The sequence below is a fragment of the Capsicum annuum genome, chromosome 6 (assembly GCF_002878395.1).
Source record: "Capsicum annuum cultivar UCD-10X-F1 chromosome 6, UCD10Xv1.1, whole genome shotgun sequence".
In the NCBI taxonomy this organism is placed as follows: domain Eukaryota; kingdom Viridiplantae; phylum Streptophyta; class Magnoliopsida; order Solanales; family Solanaceae; genus Capsicum; species Capsicum annuum.
In genome coordinates this window covers 148,881,803-148,904,537 of record NC_061116.1, presented here as the reverse complement: position 1 = coordinate 148,904,537, position 22,735 = coordinate 148,881,803, and the positions used below count along the sequence as shown (strand labels likewise).

General features: G+C 32.7%; 1 protein-coding gene across 1 annotated transcript; it reads left to right on the top strand.

Annotated features, from left to right (window-relative positions):
- Positions 1 to 13,213: 13,213 nt before the first annotated feature.
- On the top strand, positions 13,214 to 13,711 carry LOC107874153. Its single transcript, XM_016721015.1, has one exon. It carries the CDS (start codon positions 13,214 to 13,216, stop codon positions 13,709 to 13,711), a length of 498 nt encoding a protein of 165 aa, XP_016576501.1.
- Positions 13,712 to 22,735: the final 9,024 nt, after the last annotated feature.

Here is a 22,735-nt window from a genome sequence, read left to right as displayed (position 1 = left end):
TATCTAATTGTTAGACAAATATGTCAGGTAATTTTATAAAAAACATTTTGGTATAACTTGTTTACTTTGATTGATCCCAGAGAATCAAACTATAAGTAAATATGATAAGCAAATATATACTTCATAAAATTGAACACCAAAACAACCACTTCATAAGCTACTGAAACTCAATTCCTCCTTGATTTTCCTCCCAAAATTCAAAGAGATTTGGAGAAGATAAAAGAATTATACTAACTCCTAAAATAAATATTGAAATTCACATATATTATAATAAAATCATATGATAATCGAGATATTAGAACAATATAATTAAACCTAACCTCTAACCCGATCAAATATTCATCTACCAGAAAAAATAATAGATAGCAACAAAACAAAAGCTACAACAAATAATATGATAATCGAGATATTATAACAATAATATTAAATCTTACCTTTACACAAAAATTTCTTAAACCTGATAGGACATTCATCTACTGCCTATATTGAACAAAAAAAAAATAGCATATACCAACAGAATAATATGATAACCAAAATATCTGAACAATACGATTAAATCTAACCTTTACACTGAAATTTTATAAAACCTGACCGAATATTTATCTACCACCTGTATTAAACAGAAAAAATAATAAATAGCAGCAGTCATCTATATCACAATATCAATATTTATTTCAATATCTGTAATAACCCAAAACTAAATAAAAAATAAATACGATTAAAAAATCTGATTATTTTCACCACTAAAACCCTATACATTAAACCTAACAACTATAAATATAGATATAAAAAATCAAAGGAAACCTTTTTACAATGACAATGACAATTTTGGATTGATTACCAAAACAACACTACACCTATAAAGTATCAATAATTGGTAGAAAAAATCTCAAGGAAATTAAAGAATAATTTTCTTGCAGTATTTTCGGCTAACAAGAATTTTATTAGTAATTGATAGAAAAATCCTAAGAAAATTGGAAGAACAATTTTCTTGGAGTATTTTCGGCGCACACCCATGTGTTGTCTGGACGTGAGTGTATATACATATTGAATATGTGAATTCAACATACTAAACCTAGACAAATTACGAAACAAAAATTTCAAATTACGAAACAAAAATTATCTCTTACCATATATTTTAGAACTCCTAATTGTAAAAAAAATAGAACTCAATATTATAAAAAAAAAGAAAAATTAAATATCCCTTGCCATATATTTTAAAACTCCTAATTGTGATAGAATAAGTCAATATTATAAAAAAAAAATTAAAAAAAAATATGAAAAAACCATTTTGTCTATTATGAAGTATTTTAATGAAGGGTAAAAACTTCAAATCACTTTTCTAAAGATCTTTACACTTTTAATATATTATAAATATAAATTATAGATATAGATATAGATATAGATATAGATATAGATTATTATTATATATTATATTATTATATTATAGATATAAGTTATAGACTACAAATACATATTGATTGTAAAAAAAATTATAAAAAATATTGTCCTGGGATTCGAATATGGGTACCTTTCTCTGCACGCCCTTAACTGTTGGGCTCTCTCTCTTGTTTTCTTTCTCTTTTATTTTACACCTTCGGGAATAAATTGTATTTGTATTTATATTTTTGTGTAATTTTTTCAAAAAAAATTCTTGTTATGTTCCTTTTTTGATTAATGTAGATTTCTATATTGCTCTTTTTCACCCTTCTATATTGATTGTTATATACGTACACATGTGTGCAAAGTTTTTATTTAAGGTAAAATATTAGGCCAAAGAAATGTAAATATACTCAAGTAATTTTAAAAAATATATATATAATTTGTGATATTTTGGTCGTGGTAGTTGGGTACATTTTTATTTGTGTTTTATTTGATTTAAACAACCAAATTTTACTATATAAAATACATCTAACTCATGATATTTTTGTAACCAAATTTTACTATATAAAATACATCTAACTCATGATATTTTTGTATTTATATTTTTGTTTAAAATTTGATTCATGATATATTTTTTTTTCTATAAAATACAAATTGTATTTGTTGATACAAATTGTACCATCCAAATACAAATGATATATTTGTAACAAACCATACATTTGTATTTGTATATGATAGACTCAAGCAAATTCAAATGATACATATACTTTTTAATATACAAATACAACGATAAGTTAAATACAATTGAGAAAGAGAGAGAGAAATGAGAAAATACAAAATAAAAAGGAGAAAAAAGAGGAATGAAAATACAAAATATGACCAAAAAAATTGTATTTGTTGATACAAATATAGTGATACGACGACTTTCCAGCTAATGAATACAAAAAATAAGTTTTGGTGCATACAATTAGTCACTATATTTATACGGCTGAATACAGTTGATACAATGGCTATGAATTGTAAGTTTGTAAAATGTGATCATGGCTATTGATTTTATGCTAAAATATAACTATTTCTGAAAGTCTACCTAAAAAAATTCTAAAAAGTTGAAGAATAGATACCAAATTAACCCAAAAAGTTGAAACACTTTTGAACTTTCAAACTCGGGGCGAGCCATACATACCAAACAAAGTGTAACATAGGGACACTACCAGAAAATATCCCTATTGCAATGGACATTTTTGCAACGATTCTACAAGCGTTGCCATAGAGGGCCTATTGTAACAGTTCCAACCATTGTAAAAAAACTATTGTAGTAGACCTATGTGGTGGTATAACCGTTGGTGTTGGATAAGCGCTGCAATAGAATGCCTTATAGGAACGGTTTTCTAAACCGTTGCGATAGAATGTGCTATGACAACACTTAATTTTGGAAAAAAGGGTATTACATCGGTTTTATATATATATATATATATATATATATATATATAATGTGTCCCTCTAGCCGCAAAACAACAAATGTTTTGAGGATTTTCCATTGCTTTGCTCCACAAGCTCAAATCGATATTTCAAGGCGACCACAAGCTCAAAACGACTACTGCACCTAGGGGTGTTCATGGATTTGGTTAAAAATCAAACCGAACCATGAACCACATCAAACCGATTAAAACACCTGATGTTTGGTTTGGTTTAGTTAGGTTTGATTTTAAATTTTAAAAAATCGATGCTATTTGGTTTGGTTATGGTTTTACTTAAAAGAAACTATGAAAATAACCAAACCGAACCGATAAATTTTTTATATATATATTATAATTATTTTTATATAATTTATAAATAAAATATAAATATTTTATTAAATTTAATTTTATACTAAATTTTAATCTATGTCTAGCCCAACCAATACTTTAGCCCAATTTCCCAAAGCCCCAAACCCAAGCCCAACTCTACCTACTATTACAAATAAGTTAACCCTACAGTCCCTACCTCACTTTTTCTACTTTAACTTTCACAATACGTAGCACATCAACTGATACTTCTTTTATTCTTCATTGAAAGGTAGCACCGCACCGCATTGAAAGGAGTCTCGGCTAGCTCTAATATTGTAATATTTTCTTGTTTAGTTTCTTAACCCCCTATATCTCGTTTACGCTCGCTTTCGTAGTGTAGTCTTCTCTTTATATTTTGTGAGATATTTTCGGTGATTAAATCTGATTCTATTCTATAGTAAAATCCCAAAGTTTCAAGGGATCTAACTTTAGCCCGACAATGGTGCAGAGGGGTTTTATTAAATGTTACTGAATTTTTATTGATGTATGGTTTGTGAATAACCCAAGAGAGATGGCATGAATGATGACTGAAACTATAATCCATATGCTACTTCATCTTAGGTTACATAAACAAAGAATCTTTCAAACGAGTTACCATGGTCCCTGGTTCAAATGGTAGTTTTATGTCTCCTTATTTATTTAATCTTTTCCTTATATGATTAGCTCACCTAGCAAGTCTATAAAGTAAACAAATTACTCAAATTTGCCCAACTCTGTCTCTTCATGCAGTACACTGCAACAGAATACAAAGCTCTGTTTTACAATGTACATGTATATGTTTGTATCTTGTTGGATAATCTTAGTGCCTACAATACAAAGCTAGTGCTTTTCATCTCAATGTTGGTTTTGTTTAATGTGTTTGTTTTATTTTTTAAGAGTTTATAGTAGCATTTGTCCATCACTGTACAAATATTTCATAAGAAATTGTTCAATGTGATTCTAGAGATGGTTGGAGTAGGCTAGTCAATAACCAAAAAAATCGAACCAAACCGACAAGAACCAAACTGACGGTTATTTTGTTTTTTGTGGTTTGGTTTGGTTTTAGAAATTAAAAAATCCACTAAACTGGTTTTGCTTATGGTTTTAACCACTAATCGATCCAAATCGACCCATGAACACCCCTAACCGCACCTGCAAAAAATGATTTCGAAGCTTCTCCGACCACCACTTCAATTTCTGAGAAAATTTGAAGTTTTATTCTAATTTGGTGATTTTAAGGTTAATTTTGACCTAATCTGTTTGAGTTTATATATTTTGGGGTTTTTTCTTCCTTCATTTTGATTGTTGACCGAACAATTGGGGACATGTTTAAATTTCGACATACACTATATAAATGTGTTTGTTAATATTTTATTTTTTGTTTGTTTGTTGATGTTTGATGTATCATAGGCCGTTTAGTGAGGATGAAGTGCGGAATAATGCTTCGCAAGTGGTGACTTGCAGTTAGTACCAAAGAGAAGTAGTTGTTTCACAGAACATTGCTAGGAAGCACATACATAGGGTTTGTACATTCGATAAGGTAATCACTATTTTTTGAGGTAGTTAACAGATAGATATACCCGAGTTTCCAAATTTATTTATTTATCCTCCACCAAACATTTTCTATGGCTTTCTTTAGCAAGTTGAAAATTAATTTTCTGCTTGGATATTGTGTATTAAATGTTTTGGTTATTTAGAACACTACATTTTGATTGATATTTGGTATCTATATTGCTCGAACTCTTCAAAAATGTCAACGAGTGCGTGTTGGATTCGCCAAAAGTAGTGTATTTTTGGAGAATTCAACACGGGTGTGGCATTGAAAGTGAAGAGTCCATGCAACTTAGTTTGGTATATTATCTGCTACGTCACTGCTCCTAATTTAGTGTCTTTGCACTACCAGCACATCTGAATCTAGATCCTATTCTTTTTTATTGTGGTTGATAAATGACATGAAAAAGGTTATTAGATATAAATGGTCTGCTTTAGATTAATAAACATGTCTTTAAAAGAAAAGTAAAATTGTCATTTTCTCTGATACAACATTCAAGAATATCAGAACATGCCATATTAGTTTCCTTTCCGCATCAAAGGGATTTGATGCATTTTTATCATATTTGGATCAGTAGTCACATTGTTTTTACATTGCTTCTTTTTCTTTTGTTAATATATTTTGTTGTCCTTAATTTTTCTGATAACCGTGGTGTTCGATCCATCTTGCATGCACCTCGACTAAAAAAAATTTTGTTGTCCTTATTTTTTTGCTTTTTTGTTATACTAACAAATTCATTAGAAAAAAAAGTCTTTATAGGAGCTATCATTGAATTGTGTTCAGAAGCATATAGAAAAATGTCACACATTTCCTTTAATACTGAAGATCTTTAAAGAGCCATTGAGGTCCATTCTACAAAAAAAATGGTAAATCTAGAATAGTACCACTATGACAAGCCTTTATTATGGCATGAAGGTTGGCGCCACGAGGAAGATGCCCAACAAGTGTTGCATTTAATACATCATCAACAATCATTCCTTGTGTTTTGAAGTCTAATGGGCAAATATTTTCATCATGATAATCAATTTCATCATAAGTGTAGTTCCTTTGTTGTAAGCCATGATCAGAATAATGGAACACCAAAGAATCCCCTGATTGGACACCTTGTATAAGCCAGTGCATTGCCATTCTTATGTTATGTTTAGATGGTCATTGTAAGTTTACAATAAATCCATTCTTTACTTGATCCGAGGATCTATGCGAAATGGTCTCTCTACCATCACAAGGTAGGAGTAGGGCTGCGTACATGCCTCCCTAGACCCCACCTTGTATGTTGTTGTTGTTGGGTACTGAAGTTCTTAAAACTGAACTAGCTAAACATGGAAAATATAGAAGTTAGTGAATGAGGGGAAAGTATAGGAATTTTTTAGGAAATTGACTTTACGCGCACTTGGGTAAGGATATCTTCCTTCAAGATATTTAATGTGTACAGTCAAAATCATTCAAAAAATCTCAGCAAATTTGCATTGTCTTATTGTTCTTTGATGCAACACTCATGTATTGTTTGATGTTAACCATTGTACTCCTTTTGACTGCTTAGTAACGACTCAGCTTCTTCTAGCTTTTCACTTATTATTGCTAGTAAATGTTGACACCTTCTCAATGTGTTTTTATAATGTTTACTATTTCCACCTTGGTTGAGCAATATAAATTACATAGCAATATAAGCACAGTCATTACAACCTTTCCTTCTTTGGTAGATTAGTATGTCGAGTGTTTTAAGGATATCTTTTTTTGCTCCATCATGTCCATCAGGAGATTATTAGTTTCGTGGTCCAGAAGGGACTACCTTATTCAATTTCTGCTCTTCTTTTGTTCTACCTTAAAAATATTCTTTAAAAGTTGACTGTTCTTATATATTGGATGATCTTCAGAGAACTAGTATGTGCAATCAGATCAATAAGCATTCCTCTCAGATTATGAACTTTTTATCCTCTTAGATTAGGCATTCATGTATGGCAGATACAAGTACGGTAAAGGTAAGGTGAAAGAACCTTATTTTTTAAAGTACAGTACATAATCTGAGAATATGAAAGAGCTCTGAATCTTGTGATATTAACCTATAGATACGTATAATTAATACCACCGTGGGGAATTTTCCAGAATAGACATTAATTGTTGCTGCTTTAAATGCCCTTTTGTATTGTTTCCCTTTTCTTGTTGTAGTCCAACTCAGTTAGAATAGGAAGAAAAGGGGTATTTTTAATCTGATTTGTCTTCAATACTTTTGTTTCTTCTTGATTATTGAATTTCATCTGTTGGTGAATTTATTAAGTAAGTTTGTACTTGGATCTTGTGGTGTTTCGATGAAAGCAATGTTGAATTTTTATGTGAGGCTGCTATTCAACAAATCAATCATCCATCTATTGGTAGTAACAATCAAGGTCAGCCTTTTTTTTAATTGGCATCACTTTCAACAGGAAAATGAGCATCATGACAATTGGTAGTTTGTATGTTGTTTGATAATCTTGAAATCCCTTGAACTTTCAACAAATGTATAGTCATCAAAGTGTGTGTTAGGTTAAGTGGAAGGCAAGGTAGTCAATCAATAATATATATGACCAAGTAAAAGGATGAGATTTGTTTATTAATAAGGATAGCTAGGCTTAGCTACTGTTGTTGGGTTAGCCAAAACAATGAAAAATAAACACACAAAGACACAATTAAAGAAGTATAGTGACTGTGTGTAAAGAACTTGGTTTTTCTTCAAACTCACCTTCAACTCCTTCTTCACCTTCACCTTTTGGTAATAGTGGTGGTAGTTCAGTGTGTATTTCAAGATAGAATTCTTCTTCTACAGCTACTTCTGGTAGGATTCTTTATATTCTTAATCTTCCTTCACTACTTAGCACTACCAGTTACAACAACCACTCTTCAAATGTTTTGGCTTCTTGGAGTACTAATCCTAGTTTATCTGACTTCCAAGCTGATATTTCCTTATTGTAGATTGTTGTTTCTTTATAGTTAGAAATTTAAATATACCTAGAGATTATTTTATAATAATAAATAACTTTTAGGCTCCACAACTTTCAGGTTTTTGACTATTTAAGTGTACAAATATTCTTTCCTTCAGAGTTGCACTATCTGTTAGGTGGTCGTAGAGAGTTGTGGAAGGTAATATCTGTTCTCATGAATCTGCCGGTCATGATAAGACCTACTTTTCCTTTATTTGGTTGAAGGTATTATATTCTTTTTGTCATGCAGCCTGAGATGCTAGTAATCACAATAAATTCAATCACGGGTACATATCCAAGAGTCCTCCATTATTCATGTAAGTTTTGTTCTTCAGTTGTTGGTGAAAGTAAACTTCCTGAAGCAAAGATGATTAGGATGTTGTTATTCATCATTCACTTCTATTTATTTTAAGTTGATAATTTGTATTAAACTATTTTTCTCAATTACTAAAGATTATAGGAGAGTTCACTCCTGAGCAGCAACAAGCATTCTGTCAGTTTGTCACTGGTGCTCCCCGGCTCTCTACTAGTGATCTTGCTTCTCTGAATCCTAAGTTGACAATTGTGAGGAAGGTATGGTTGTAGCTAAATTTGAGTGTGTCTATTTGCTATCTCTATTTATTTTAATGACTGACCATGATATCTTTGGAACAATATCCATCAAGTGCAGGCAATGAAGCACTAGGATTGTAAGAAAATCAAAGCACACGAGACAACAAGTAGTAATAGAAAAGTAGGAATGAGAATTGCGGAAATAATAATACTAATACTACTAGTAACGAAAAACAAAATGTAAAACTACCTAATACTAGCCTTATATGTAATCATTAGCTATGATCAACTGTTGAATATCAAATGCACCTCATATTTTAGGATTTAAGAACTCATATCTTGAAATTTTCTTTTTTTCCCTTTTTTATTTCCATTTCCTAGACATTTAGGTACTCTGGGTGTGGCTGATCACAGAGTGACTGTGTGATGACAGAGTAAAAGAGCCCCTGCAAACTTTCTGAAGTAGATGATAAAGAAACACACTAGACTAGGAGAAATAAGAAAGATATATCTGGTGTTAAGGACATGTCAGTTATAATTTCCTGTGCATTTTCCCCTTATGATTTCCTGCCTCAATCCTATAACATTGTAAAGCCCCAAGTCTGCACCCTGGACGCTATACGATATTTACGACCTTGAAGGACCACAAGCTAACCCATGACTGATATCTACTATGAGCACTGAAAAATAACACTGAAATAAATACAGAAGAATGGGTTGAAATTCCATAAGGTTCAAAGCATCTAAAATACTGATAAAATATAACATCTGTAAAACTGAATACTATCTAAAAATCTAATCTGAAAAAACTCTAATTGAATTTTTCTGATAGTGGAGTTGATGGGACAATCCCCCAACTAACTCCATCTACTAAAATACTGCTAAGCTGAAGTACTGAAATGAAAGTATATCCTCGATAGATGAGGACTCACTGTTAAATCTGCTACTGTTGGCTGAATCTGGCTAAAAGCGGTCAGGAACCTGCGTGTCTGAATCTATGATATGAAACATCATAGCTCAAGAAACGGATATGATATGAAACATCATAGCCTAGGATACGATAGCATGAAAAGTAAAGAAAATCATAATCTTGAATAACGTAACAATGTTCACTTGGTCATAATTCATTCATAGAAACATTCCATCAAATACTTCTAATGCATTAACTTGTATATGAATGGAGAATACATGTTAGCATGCTATAATGACATTATTTAATTCTCATAGACAATTTATCAAACACATGAGATGTATAGTTGGTTCAGTAAATCATAACACTTAAGGTCAACATGGTTACAACAATCAACTTGCAAATTGAGGGGTTGATCATGAATATCATGTAATTCAACACATACTAGAATCAATTCTTGGAACTTGTAATCTAAATCATGGATTAAAACTCAAACAACATCATGAGCATGAATTCAACCTAACTCAAACATGGAAATCATAAATCATAAATCTTGTATTTTGAAAAAGATGGGAGGTAAGGATCCATGGATGAATATCTAGCATACATTAATTGATGAGTTCTTGTAGGAATTCTTGGGATTGACCTTGATTCTTGAGAGCTAGGGTTTTCTTTCTTGAAATAGAACTACCTTTTAATTTTTGGAGAAGGATTTTACACATTTTTAGGGCTTAAATCCCATATCTGGGCGGAATAAAATTATGGGAAAAGACTGTTTTAACCCTGGGAGCAACCTTAATTTTTCATGAAACTTTTCCAATTTGGACCCCTGGCATGACACACCGCTATCTTGCTAAGCCACTGGAAAATAACGACTAGGAAATTGCATGGTGGCACGATATGGTGGTATCGCGTTGCCACTTTATTTGCGAACTGAAAGTGCACTACGACGTAGTGGAATCGCGTTGGCACACTGTAAATTAACAATTGTAAACTGGGCTTGTGGCGCGATGCGTTAATATTACAGAGCAACACTGGAAATTGACAAATACTATTTTAACACACTCCGTGATGCGCTATTGGCCTGAATGACGATGTTTAACGACTGAAACTTAAAATCGCCATAACTTCTTACCCGGTTGTTGGATTTAGGCGAATTTTATATCATTGGAAAGATAATAGAATTTCCTATGCAATGGTAGGATCAAAGCTGAAAATTACTGAGTATTTCAAAAAATTTATTTGGGATAACCCATTTACTAAGGGTTAATCTTGGCTAGGGAAATACGGGGTATTACAAACATTATGAAAAGAAGAGAATAGATTTGGATAATTTGCAAATATAGTGTCTGACACATGGCACTTTCATATATGTTGTTGTAATAGACTAACAAATTGCTGAAAAATAGCACTGTAGAAATCCTATTTACACATGTGCATCTATTCTAAAACTTCCAAGTTGGCATGTCCATGTCACATGTCCCAAGATTATTGTACATATAATGTATTAGAATACTGTGGATAAACTTCAAGTGTCTGCAGTTGTTTGTTTGATTTAACAAAAGTGGTGATAATGATCCCAGAAAGTGTCTTTTCTCTTATGAGTGTAATCTTTTCCTAGATTTGATACAATGTGTGGTTCATAGCGAATGTTGGAGGGTTCCTTTGCCCTTGAAATATATTAGGTAAAGCAAACTTCTTAGGTGGTATTGCCTCTACTAAGGGTGTTGAAGGATTTGATACCCGAGACCGCAAAGAAGAGGTTTTTTGAGATTTATTTTTTTAAGGTGATTGAAATTTCATATATTTAAAAATATATATTCTCAAAAAAATTTCCCTTCAGTCTGGTAACTAACCCTAGAACTGACAATTTTATTGATAAACTGGCAATCATTTGTAGTATGCAAACCTGAATTCTGGAATAGGTTTCCCTGGTGCCTTTGAACTTATTTCTCAGGTATGTATAACCTGTAATGCAACTTGACTACATATTTTTTCTCTTTTTGATTTTTGTCGCTTTTTATTAATTTGGTGGTATGATACAAAAGTGTAAAGCAATGGTCTCAAAGTCGTCGTTGCATCTAGTGCTGATCGGATTAAAGTTTATGCAAACTTGGCTGCATTAGGTTTATGAATAACGGTGTGAGTTAACGTAATGTGCTTTAGCTATGAATAGTTACTTCTCGTTCCTTTTATAACTGGCATTCAAGAAATACCAAATTATACTGAATCAGCATATTGCAACAACTTTATTTATTCAAATTATCAATATAGATATGTTTTATAGTAGAGACCTGATATCTAATCCCAAGGCACTTGACTTTCTGAGTATAACTTCCACGAGGGAATTGTTGGACATAAACTTTATCTGTTGTATTTGTCAACTAAATCAGTAACACCGGATCAGCATCATCCTAATATACCTCTTTGCTTCTAATTTTAAGTATCATTTTTATTCCATTTTCTTATATTCTTAACTCTTAAGTATGTTGGCCTATTTTCAAATATATAGCTGTGACGACAATAATATCAAAAGTTACTCTAAAAAAAGAGGAACCATCACTCAGCAGAAAAGAAATAAGTGATATCTCACTTGAAGATATCCTCAATGGTGGCTCTGGTAGTCATAGTATGTAGTTCACCAACATGTTAAGAAATGTCGTTTTTGTGTACCATTGACAAATATAGAATGCCAAAGATCTTTTGTGTTATATATGAAAAAACTTGCGACTAGACTTTTTTTATAATGACTCTATGTTGAAGGATTTCACGTTCTCTGCTCCCTTAATTGTGTGTATGTGTGTGTATATATATATATATATATATATTCATCATTGCAATAGGTGACAAAAATCATTGCAATAGCTAATTACAATAGCTGCAATAGGGTAGCATAAAATATTGCAATAAGTGTCAAAAACGTTGCAATAGATAGTTAAAAAGTGTTCCAATAAGTGTTGCAGTAGATATTCAGAAATTATTGCAATAGGGTTATTGCAACGCTTTTCTATCATTGCAATATAGTCTATTACAATGGTTCTTAATCGTTGCTATAGATAATATGAAGTGTCACAATAGGAGTTAAGGAAATCATTGTAATAGGTCTATCTATTGCAACGGTTGTTGTAACCGTTGCAAAAGTTGTTAGGATAGATCAATTGCAATGCTCATATATGCAACACCACCTGCTAAACCGTTGTGGTAGCTCTATCACAATGGTTTCTGTATCTATCGCAATGGTGTTTGAACCATTGCCATAGGGGTAATTTCTAGTAGTGGGAGCAATAGATAAACTTTGGTAGTGTTTGGTATTATTTAATATCTTGTTTGATAGTATTTTCAGTGTATGTATAACTAATACATGTATTAATTAATATTCTTCTTGATATTATATATATTGTATAATCAATACAATGCAACTCATAATATTATCAATGCTATAATTATTAATACATGAATAGACATGGTTAAACACAGAACTCCCCTTGAATATACCAAATTAAATGATGAATTCAAGGATTACCTTTCAAAATATCCTTTCTAATGTGGAGATTATGGAAGTTTAAACTTCCAGTGGATGATATGATAAGGAGATGAGGAATTTAAGGTATTTCAAAATATTGGTGTTGTTAGAATCTACAGCATAAGACTATGGCACATGTATTCCTGAGAAGTACCATTACTAACAAAACTTGGTCCTACTTTTGTTCTTTTGCAGGTATGAATATTGAAGGGCTGTCACTTAGTAAGGTTATAATGCTATGGTGGGGAAATGATATAAAAAGGGCAATTAAACCATACTAGAAAGCTCTACCAAGCACTATAGTACGGGAGTTATAGAGAAGAAGAAATAGCAACAAAGATGAAGGAAAAAAGATTTATGTGTAGAGACTCATTCATAATATGGTGCACACTATGCATATGCTCTTGAAGGTGAGGAAACCTAAATGCAAATTTAATGAAAATTGGCCAGCTATTTAACATCAGCTAGAGCAGTTCAGAGTTAAGAGTAAAGGTTAGAAAAGTACTATGGGAATTTCCTCCTCTAGGCTGGGTCATGTATAACACAGATGGTGCCTCCAGAGGTAACCCTGGTATAAGTTCATATGTTTTCTGTCTAAGGAATGCAGATGAGGATATAATATATGCAAAAGCTGCACTTATGGAGGATACAACAAATTCAGTTGCAGAGGCTACAATAGTACTACAAGCAAGCAAACATTGTCAACAAGTAGGTTATAATCAGGTTATATTTCAAACAGACTCAATGGTTATTCAGAAAGTCTTATTGGGGGAATGGGGTTGTCCGTGGAGTATTGCATGGTTAATAGATGAAATTCAAGCTAATCTTCAAGGCAAAGAAGTTATTATACAACACATTCTCAGAGAAGAGAATAAATTGATAGATTATCAAGATAATCATGAAATTCATTCAGGAAATTGCAAATATGAGAGTTTTAGAAGCATGAAAGTACAAGGTAGAGGGATCATAAACAGTGATTGGCCCGTCAAGTTTAATCGATTTATGGGCCAGTCTGGATTCGGGCTTAGTTAAAGGAGTCGGTCCGGTTCTGGACCAAACAGTAAATTTTTTAAAAATAATCCGGGACCGGCCTACTTAACCTAACCCAGTTCAACCCATTTAAACCCGGTCAAAACCGGTCTAAAATCTAGTCAAAACGACCAAAACCAAAAAAAAACTAAATATTTTTTCTCCAATATACACTATATATACCCACCTATATACATTTTAAATACATTAAACAATATATATACACTATATATATAGTATATACTACATAAGAATTTAAAACATATACACATATACACAATTACACATGTAATCGTGTATACGACTATACGTTAGTTAAATATATATAACTCTAAATAAAACATAGGGTACAAGATAATACTACAATATAATGATATATATACTAATTTATAAAATATATACACATGTATACATTAAATATATACTACTTTATAGTCTACAAAAAATATAAACACATATATATGTATCATTCAATATATATGTACTACTTTAAATAAAATATATACTACAATATATAAACTACAATATAATGATATATATACTAATTTATACAACATATACACATTTATACGTTAAATATATACTACTTATAGCCTATAGAAGATATATACACATATATACGTACCATTCAATATATATGTACTACTTTAAATAAAACATATACTACAATATATATACTACAATATATACACACACAAAATATATAGTTATATACTAATTTATAAAACATATTGTCGCGACCCGAATCGAGGCCCTGGTCATGCCGGGCATCCCGAACCATGGAGGCCCAAGCGCCTCTTTTCTATTTGGCAATCACGAACACCATTCACATACAATAAAGAGAAATGCGGAAATAAACAGATTGAATCATGGTCATACTCTGAGTTCAATTTTACATTACGGAATGAAATTAATAGACATTTAGACAATATTCATCTCAGTCTGCGAAATCTCTAATACACCAGAATATAATAACTTGTCTATAATTGGGACAAGGCCCCCAGTCGGACCCAAAACTACAATGCAAAATAATACTCTAGCAACAGACCTTCTGAAATAAAGAAGTCTCACCAACTGCATACTTCGTCTAAAGATTCTACGGTTTGGCGGGACCCCAGGACTGAGCCTCAGAGCCTGAAATATAAAGGATCAATACAAACATACTAGTATGTGAAACAACTCAAAATAGCATGCTTTTAATACAAAATATATGAGAGCATTTCACAAAAATAATGACCACAATACGTAAATAAAAATACATGGGCATACTTTAGTGATATCCAAAACACTTCTTTGAAACCATGACTCACTCTTTGTTATTCTTCTGAGCTAGTCGATACACCCTACAAATCTAAAATTCCACGGGCTATGTGGAACCCATTCTTGGCTTGACGGCCAAGCCTCCAATCCAAGTAGCCGCCAGGATTAGAGTGGTGATACCCTCCATGTGAGCACACTGCAGGAAATCCCCCCATGTGAGATGTCCTAAAAATGTCATATCATGTAGGATCATATATCATAAGTCTCGTATCGGCAACTGCAGTTTTCGGCGATGAGCTCTTGCACTCAAACGCCTTCTTCGGGTAACCTACTAACTCTCTTAAGCCCAATTTTTAGTTCTTTAATGAAGACACATTCATACTTTTCAAACATTCAACACTGTCTTGTTAAGGACATGGAATCATCAGGTATCGTCATACCCTGACTTGCAAGTCAATCAAATCATGTCACATCATATCTGCTGCCCTTTTCACTTATTATCATATTCATGACCACCCTAGCTTTTAAACATCATATAAGCGAGAGTTATGAAATAGAATTTTCATTCAAATATTTACCAAAACATTCTCCTCCCAATTATAAAATCAATAGGTGGTCACCTCATATTTGTAATTACTTAAAATTCAAGAAAGATTGTTAAGTTGACATAATGAGCATTTATCATGTGAAAACACATTCCCAACATGTCATAAACAGTACTACTCTATGATCATTAAACAAGAACTCACCCATTAGTTTTTTGTTTAGAAAGTTCATGCCTTTAAACAACCCATAACAATATAAATCAAAAATATCATGATAAAAGAGGGAGTTTTGATCATTCATGCTCTCATTCAAACTTTCATTACACCCCAAAACATAAATATATTGTTATATTCAAAATTCACGATAGACGGTTCAAGACAACATACAATTTTTTCAAAACAACTTCATGACATATATTTTTCAAACAATTTCAAACCCTCTCTTTATAAATATGATTGGGGATCTTTAATGTAATAAAAACAATAGAAAAATTATGCCCATGATGTTTAGAGCAGTCCCACATACCTTGGATTATAAGATTTGAAAAATTGAACCCAAATCTTGATTCGTTTCTTGAAATCTTGAACTTAAGGATTGATTCTTGATTTCTTGTTCTTGGAGGAAACCCTAGTTTGATCTTTTTTTTAGAGTGAAAAGAGGATCTTGATGTTGTAAAACTGATAATATTTGAGTAAATAACATTTAAGGTGTTATTTAATTCGTGTGAGAGGTTTCTGGGAAGGGAAAGTACCAAAATATCCCGCTAAAAATGTACTTTTTGCGCGATTCGGCCTTGACTGACACCTCTCTGGAATACGGGCAAAACCTTTTACCCAGATATTGGATTAAGGAGAAACTGGTGGAGTTGGAAAGAGGAATCAAATACCTATCATTTGATATATAGTAGTCCCTCTAATTCTTTATATACAAAAGTTATGGTCAATGGAAGTTGACCTAAGTTTAGACGCTTACCAAAACTCAAATTGATAGGAAAACTTTCAACTCGTCCTTGGTTTAGGAAATTTTGTGGCCTCAATTCATAGTCAAAGGCATTCAAACACTATAGGATTGATCATCACACATATATTAACAAAGAATTATTAGGTTCGGGTCTATACGTGTAGAAAAGATGGTTCAAACTTTAGCCTAAAAGGGAGGGGTGTTACATTATCTCCCCCTTGGGATCATTCTCCCTTAAAGATGGAAAGGAACTTGGTGAAGCTCTAAAGGTATGGAATAATGAACGTAACCTCGCATTGAACGTTTTTCCTCAAAAAAACACGCAAAGACATCAAAAGAGCTTCATGATAACCCCTAGTGAAATGCGTAAGCACAAAGCATGAGGTAATGAAACTGTACATAGGGATGACCTTGCACATGAGTTCTATGAATCATTATCATCACAACATAAGGCATATGTTTATTTGGTGATAATAAGCCTGATTTACATTGGTACAATCATGAGATGGGATTTTGCAGAAGATAGGATTTAAAAGCATTCTCCACCTCACAAGATACAACAAATGGATCTTAAACGTAGACACACTATTCATCTATGCCCCAACATTAATTAACATACAACATATCTTCCAACTTACAATTCACCCATAATATATCTAAACACAAGAGTTTCTGTCCCGCCATATAATACTTCTATATTGAAGCCCAACTCAAAGGAAAGAGGTGCTAACTTAAACTATGGGACTCTGTACTCTACATCACATTAAGAAATCACCTCACCCTATCACTATAATCCAACAACCTCAAGTCTTAATTCAAGGAATACTAACCATACGACACATTGCTTTGTGTTTTCGTCAATCACAAAACTTAAGCCTGTCATTACTACACCCACTTCATGGATCTCTCAACTAAGATCAACTAATTCAATCATTCTCACTAAGATTTTCACCACATAACTCCTTCTTAACTATCTCACGTAACGAAAGCTCATCTCTTTCTTCCCCCTTCTCCTATAACCTTAGCTCTAGAAGTCACATAAAATATCTGACTTCAAAAATATCTACTCCCACACTCAACACACTACCATGCTTTCACAGCCACCATCATACTGACATACGGAGGGTCATTGAGGGACCCAATCCAAAACATCACGAATAGATGTAACACTCGTCAATTCATAACTTATAATTATTGTACTACTCAAGGAGGGACATAAAGTGAAGATACAATAGAATAGACATGGAGTGCTTCAGCTATCAAGTGTTTGGATCATAAGTAAAGGGTCGTTCGGCATAACCACAATACAATATGATTTCTTAGGACATACAATGGTAAGAAACATGGGTACACATATCTCATGATTTGTATAACATAAGGTCGTATTTCATAAAGTCAATAATTGAGACAAAGATTGATACTTGAAGCTATTGTTTCTCATTTTTAGAGCTGAGATAGTCATAAGTTCGCACAACTTTATCGTTTTGGCTAATTCCAGCATAAAATGATTCAGTGATATACAAAAATATATTTTCTTAGGACAAAGCACGTTATGAAACATAGGTTTGGATCATGAGCAACATAACATATGGCTTGGATACTTGGAATATTGGATCACTAAGGGACATTACTGCTCCTTGTTAGAAAATTAGAACATGACATGAGTCACATAGAGAGCTCAAGCAAGCCTTAGGCATAGGCAAGACATAAATACATAAGACATTGGTAAAAGTCCATTCAAATCAAAGTAGGAGGAGCTTGATTGAATAGGAATTGATTTAACATGATTCTTACTTGAAACTTGACACACAAAAAAATATTCAGGAACTACTTTAATCCATCATCTCCCCCTTAGATCAAATTCGCCCTCCTAGACTTGAGAATAGAACCTTTCATCAATCTATAACCACAGTTCTCAATACAATAGGGGATATCGGTATACACACGAACACAAACTTTCTTCAAGAATTTTACATAAAGACACTAAATTCTTTCTGGGTCATCCCCCTTCAGGGATACTAATCATAACTTCCTCTAACTCCAAAGTCACCAACTTATGACTAACATTATTATGGGCATAGACATCCATGCTTCTAAATACTTAACACTCTATCTTCAACTCCTTAGAATACACGTAATACACCTCTAATCACGTAACTTACAACTTAACAAAATTGGTAAAACCATACCCATGGCTCATATTGCCTACCTATATTTCCTCAATTCAACTCTAACGAACACGTACAACAACTCACCAGACTTTTCCATACTACAATATCAAGAACACAAACTAGATATGCAAAACACTTATACACTTAAATGCTAAAATTTTCTATTTTACGTATACTCTAAAGGCATTGCTTTCTGAGAACGCTACTCGTAATTTTCACTATCCTCTGTTGTCATCAACCTACAACTTGTAGTCTCATGAGCATACATATCCTCACTCCTTATCATATAAAAATCCACTCTCCACTACTTAACATTTTAATGTTAGACTGTTAATCACATAACTTATATCATAAAATCTTACCTAACGCCATACTACCAGGGGCAACTTATTCTTATATACTTACGCTCTTATCCACTTAATAACTCACCCACAACTCATCATTTTAACACTAGTCCTTATATACACATATACCTCATAATTACCACTTAAACTTTTCATAAATTATCAACCTAGACTCTTTCACAAATCACATCAAGCCTACTAATCCATTCCCATAAAACATACATCATTAATCTTAAGCTACTATTCTTACCTCCACATTCTGCATCTAAAGTTCAAGCCTATAGTCTAGCAACAATTACGTACCACCGATGAAACATACAACATCTTATACTAGTCCATTAAACTGGGAAATTCAACCCAAACACCTCATTTCACCTAGATACTACCTACAATCAAATCCCCTACATGGCATTACAACTTCACCTCAAAATCTACTACATACCTTCTCACCAGCAATACTAGTTTACAACTACTAGTGAAAAGACAATCAAGGGGTAAAGTCACATAAGAAGGATAGTCGACCTCAATCTTATAATACAAACCATTTCAATCTTATCAACATATTCTAATTTCTCATATCATATTTACTTACCCATTCGTACATCAAAATGACCTTCAAAATTCAATAAATAATAATGAGTCTTTACCTACAACTTATTGACTAATCTATTCCTTCTCCAGGTTATAACTGATTTCTATAACCACCACAACTATCTATCCTGAGATCTTTTCCTATTTTTGAATAGATAATAATCACAGCCAAACACTTCCTCTATAGAATACCTTACAATCTATAAATATTACTACCATATTAATCTATCACTATAAAATAATAAATCATCTCTCAATTAACAGTTATATAACTAAAAATATTTATTTACACAAAAGTCACCCTCACTATGACTTCTAACCTTGTGACTTTATATCACCAACTTCTTGGCCTAATCTCGCTACTAACAGGTCATGACACTTTAACATATACTACTACTTGGGTGAAAATATAGTTCCAACATTCTGATATACATAATTGCCCTTATGCATGACATCTGTAATAGGAATTTTGAAAGGGACTAGACACACTTAATATCTCAGGCTGAAAAGCATGATTTCATCAAGATTAAAGTTTACACTAGAATCAATACACCTTGAAGAACCAACTGACTTCTCTCAAGTCCTTGCTTAATTTTATAATTTTTTATGACTCAATAAGAAAAGGACCACACCATTTGGATTCTAAGTTTTTGTACTTGAATCACCTCAGAAATGAGACATTTCTAAGAACATCAGAGTAAGAAAAGAATTAGGATAGCTTTACCTTCGTATGGATGACGCCATAGCACGAACTAGTGTATGAAAGAGGAATATTCTGACTCCATAACACGAACTAGAACATGGAGAAAGAGAAACATTCCTAAACGCCTTGTAGCCTCCTACTTATAAGTATGGCGCGCTACACACCCATAAATAGGACTCTACCTGATGCAATTTTGCAGACACCCTGAGACCATGAACCATGCTCTAATACCAAGTTTGTCACGACCGAATCAGGGCCCTATCCGTGCGAGCATCCCGAACCGTGGAGGCCCAAATGCCTCTTTTTTATTTTATAATCATGAACACTTTTCATATATAATAAAGAGAAATGTAGAAATAAACAGACAGAATCATGGTCATACTCTGAGTTCAATTTTATAATACGGAATGAAATTAATAGACGTCTAGACAATACCCATCTCAGTCTGCAAAATATCTAATACATCAGAATATAATAACTTGTCTATAACTGGGACAAGACCCCCAGTCGGACCCAAAACTAAAATGCAAAATAATACTCTAGCAACAGGCCTTCCAAAATAAAGAAGGCCCACCAACTGCACACTTCAGTCTAAAGATTCTACGGTTTGGCAGAACCCCTGGACTGAGCCTCAGACCCTGAAATATAAAGGGTCAATACAAACGTACTGGTATGTGAAACAACTCAAAATAGCATGCTTTTAATACAAAATAGATGAGAGCATTTCATAAAAATAATGACCATAATACGTAAGTAAAAATACATGGGCATACTTTAGTGATCTCCAAAACACTTCTTTGAAACTATGACTCACTCTTTGTTATTCTTCTGAGCTGGTCGGTACAACCTACAAATCTGAAATTCCATGGGCTATGTGGAACCCACCCTTGGCTCGGCAGCTAAGCCTCCAATCTAAGTAGCTACCAGGATTGGAGTGGTGATACCCTCCATGTGAGCACACTGCAGGAAATCCCCCCATGTGAGATGTCCTAAAAATGTCATATCATGTAGGATCATATATCATAAGTCCCGTATCGGCAACTACGATTTTCGGCAATGAGCCCTTGCGCTCAAATGCCTTCTTTGGGTAACCTACTAGCTCTCTTAAGCCTAACTTTTAGTTCTTTAATAAAAATACATTCATATTTTTCATACATTCAACACTATCTTTTTAAGAGCATAGAATCATCGGGTATCATCATACCCTGACTTGCAATTCAATTAAATTACGCCACGTCATGTCTGTGGCCTTTTTCACTTATTATTATATTCATGACTACCCTAACTTTTAAACATCAGATGAGAGAGAGTTATGCAATAGAATTTTCATTCAAATATTTACCAAAACATTCTCCTCCCAATTGTAAAATCAATAGGTGGTCAACTCATATTTGTAATTACTTAAAATCCAAGAAAGATTGTTAATTTGACACAACGAGCATTAATCATGTGAAAACACATTCCCAACATGTCATAAACAATACCTTTCCATGATCATTAAACAAGCACTCACTCATTAGTTTTTCGTTTAAAAAGTTCATTCCTTTAAAAAACCTATAACAATATAAATCGAAAATATCATGATAAAAAAGGAGGTTTTGATCATTCATGCTCTCATTCAAACTTTCATTGCACCCCAAAATATAAATGTATTGTTATATTCAAAATTCACGATAGACGGTTCAAGACAACATACAATTTCTTCAAAACATCTTCATGACATATACTTTTCAAACAATTTCAAATCCTTTCTTTATAAATATGATTGGGAATCTTTAATGTAAGAAAAACAATAGAAAAATTATGCCCATGATGTTTAGAGAAGTCCCACATACCTTAGATTATAAGATTTGAAAAATAGAACCTAAATCTTGATCCGTTTCTTGAAATCTTAAACTTAAGGATTAATTTTTGGTTTCTTGTTCTTGGAGGAAACCCTAGTTTGATCTTATTTTTTAGAGTGAAAAGAGGATCTTAATGTTGTAAAATAGATAATATTTGAGTAAATAACGTTTAGGGTGTTATTTAATTCGTGTGAGAGGTTTTTGGGAGGGAAAGTACGAAAATACCCCGCTAAAAACGTACTTTTTGTGCAATTCGGCCTCAACTGACACCTCTCTGAAAAATGGGCATAACTTTATACCCAGATATCGTATTAAGGAGAAACTGGTGCCGTTGGAAAGAATACTCAAATACCTTTCATTTAATATATAGTAGTCCCTCTAATTCTTTATATAAAAAAAATTATGATCGATGGAAATTGACCCAAGTTTAGATGCTCACCAAAACTCAATCGATAAGAAAGCTTTCAACTCGTCCTTGGGTTAGGGAATTTTGTGACCTCAATTCATAGTCAAAGGCATTAAAACACTATAGAATTGATCACCACACATATATTAAGAATGAATCATTAGGTTCGGGTCTGTATGAGTAGAAAAGATGATTCAAACTT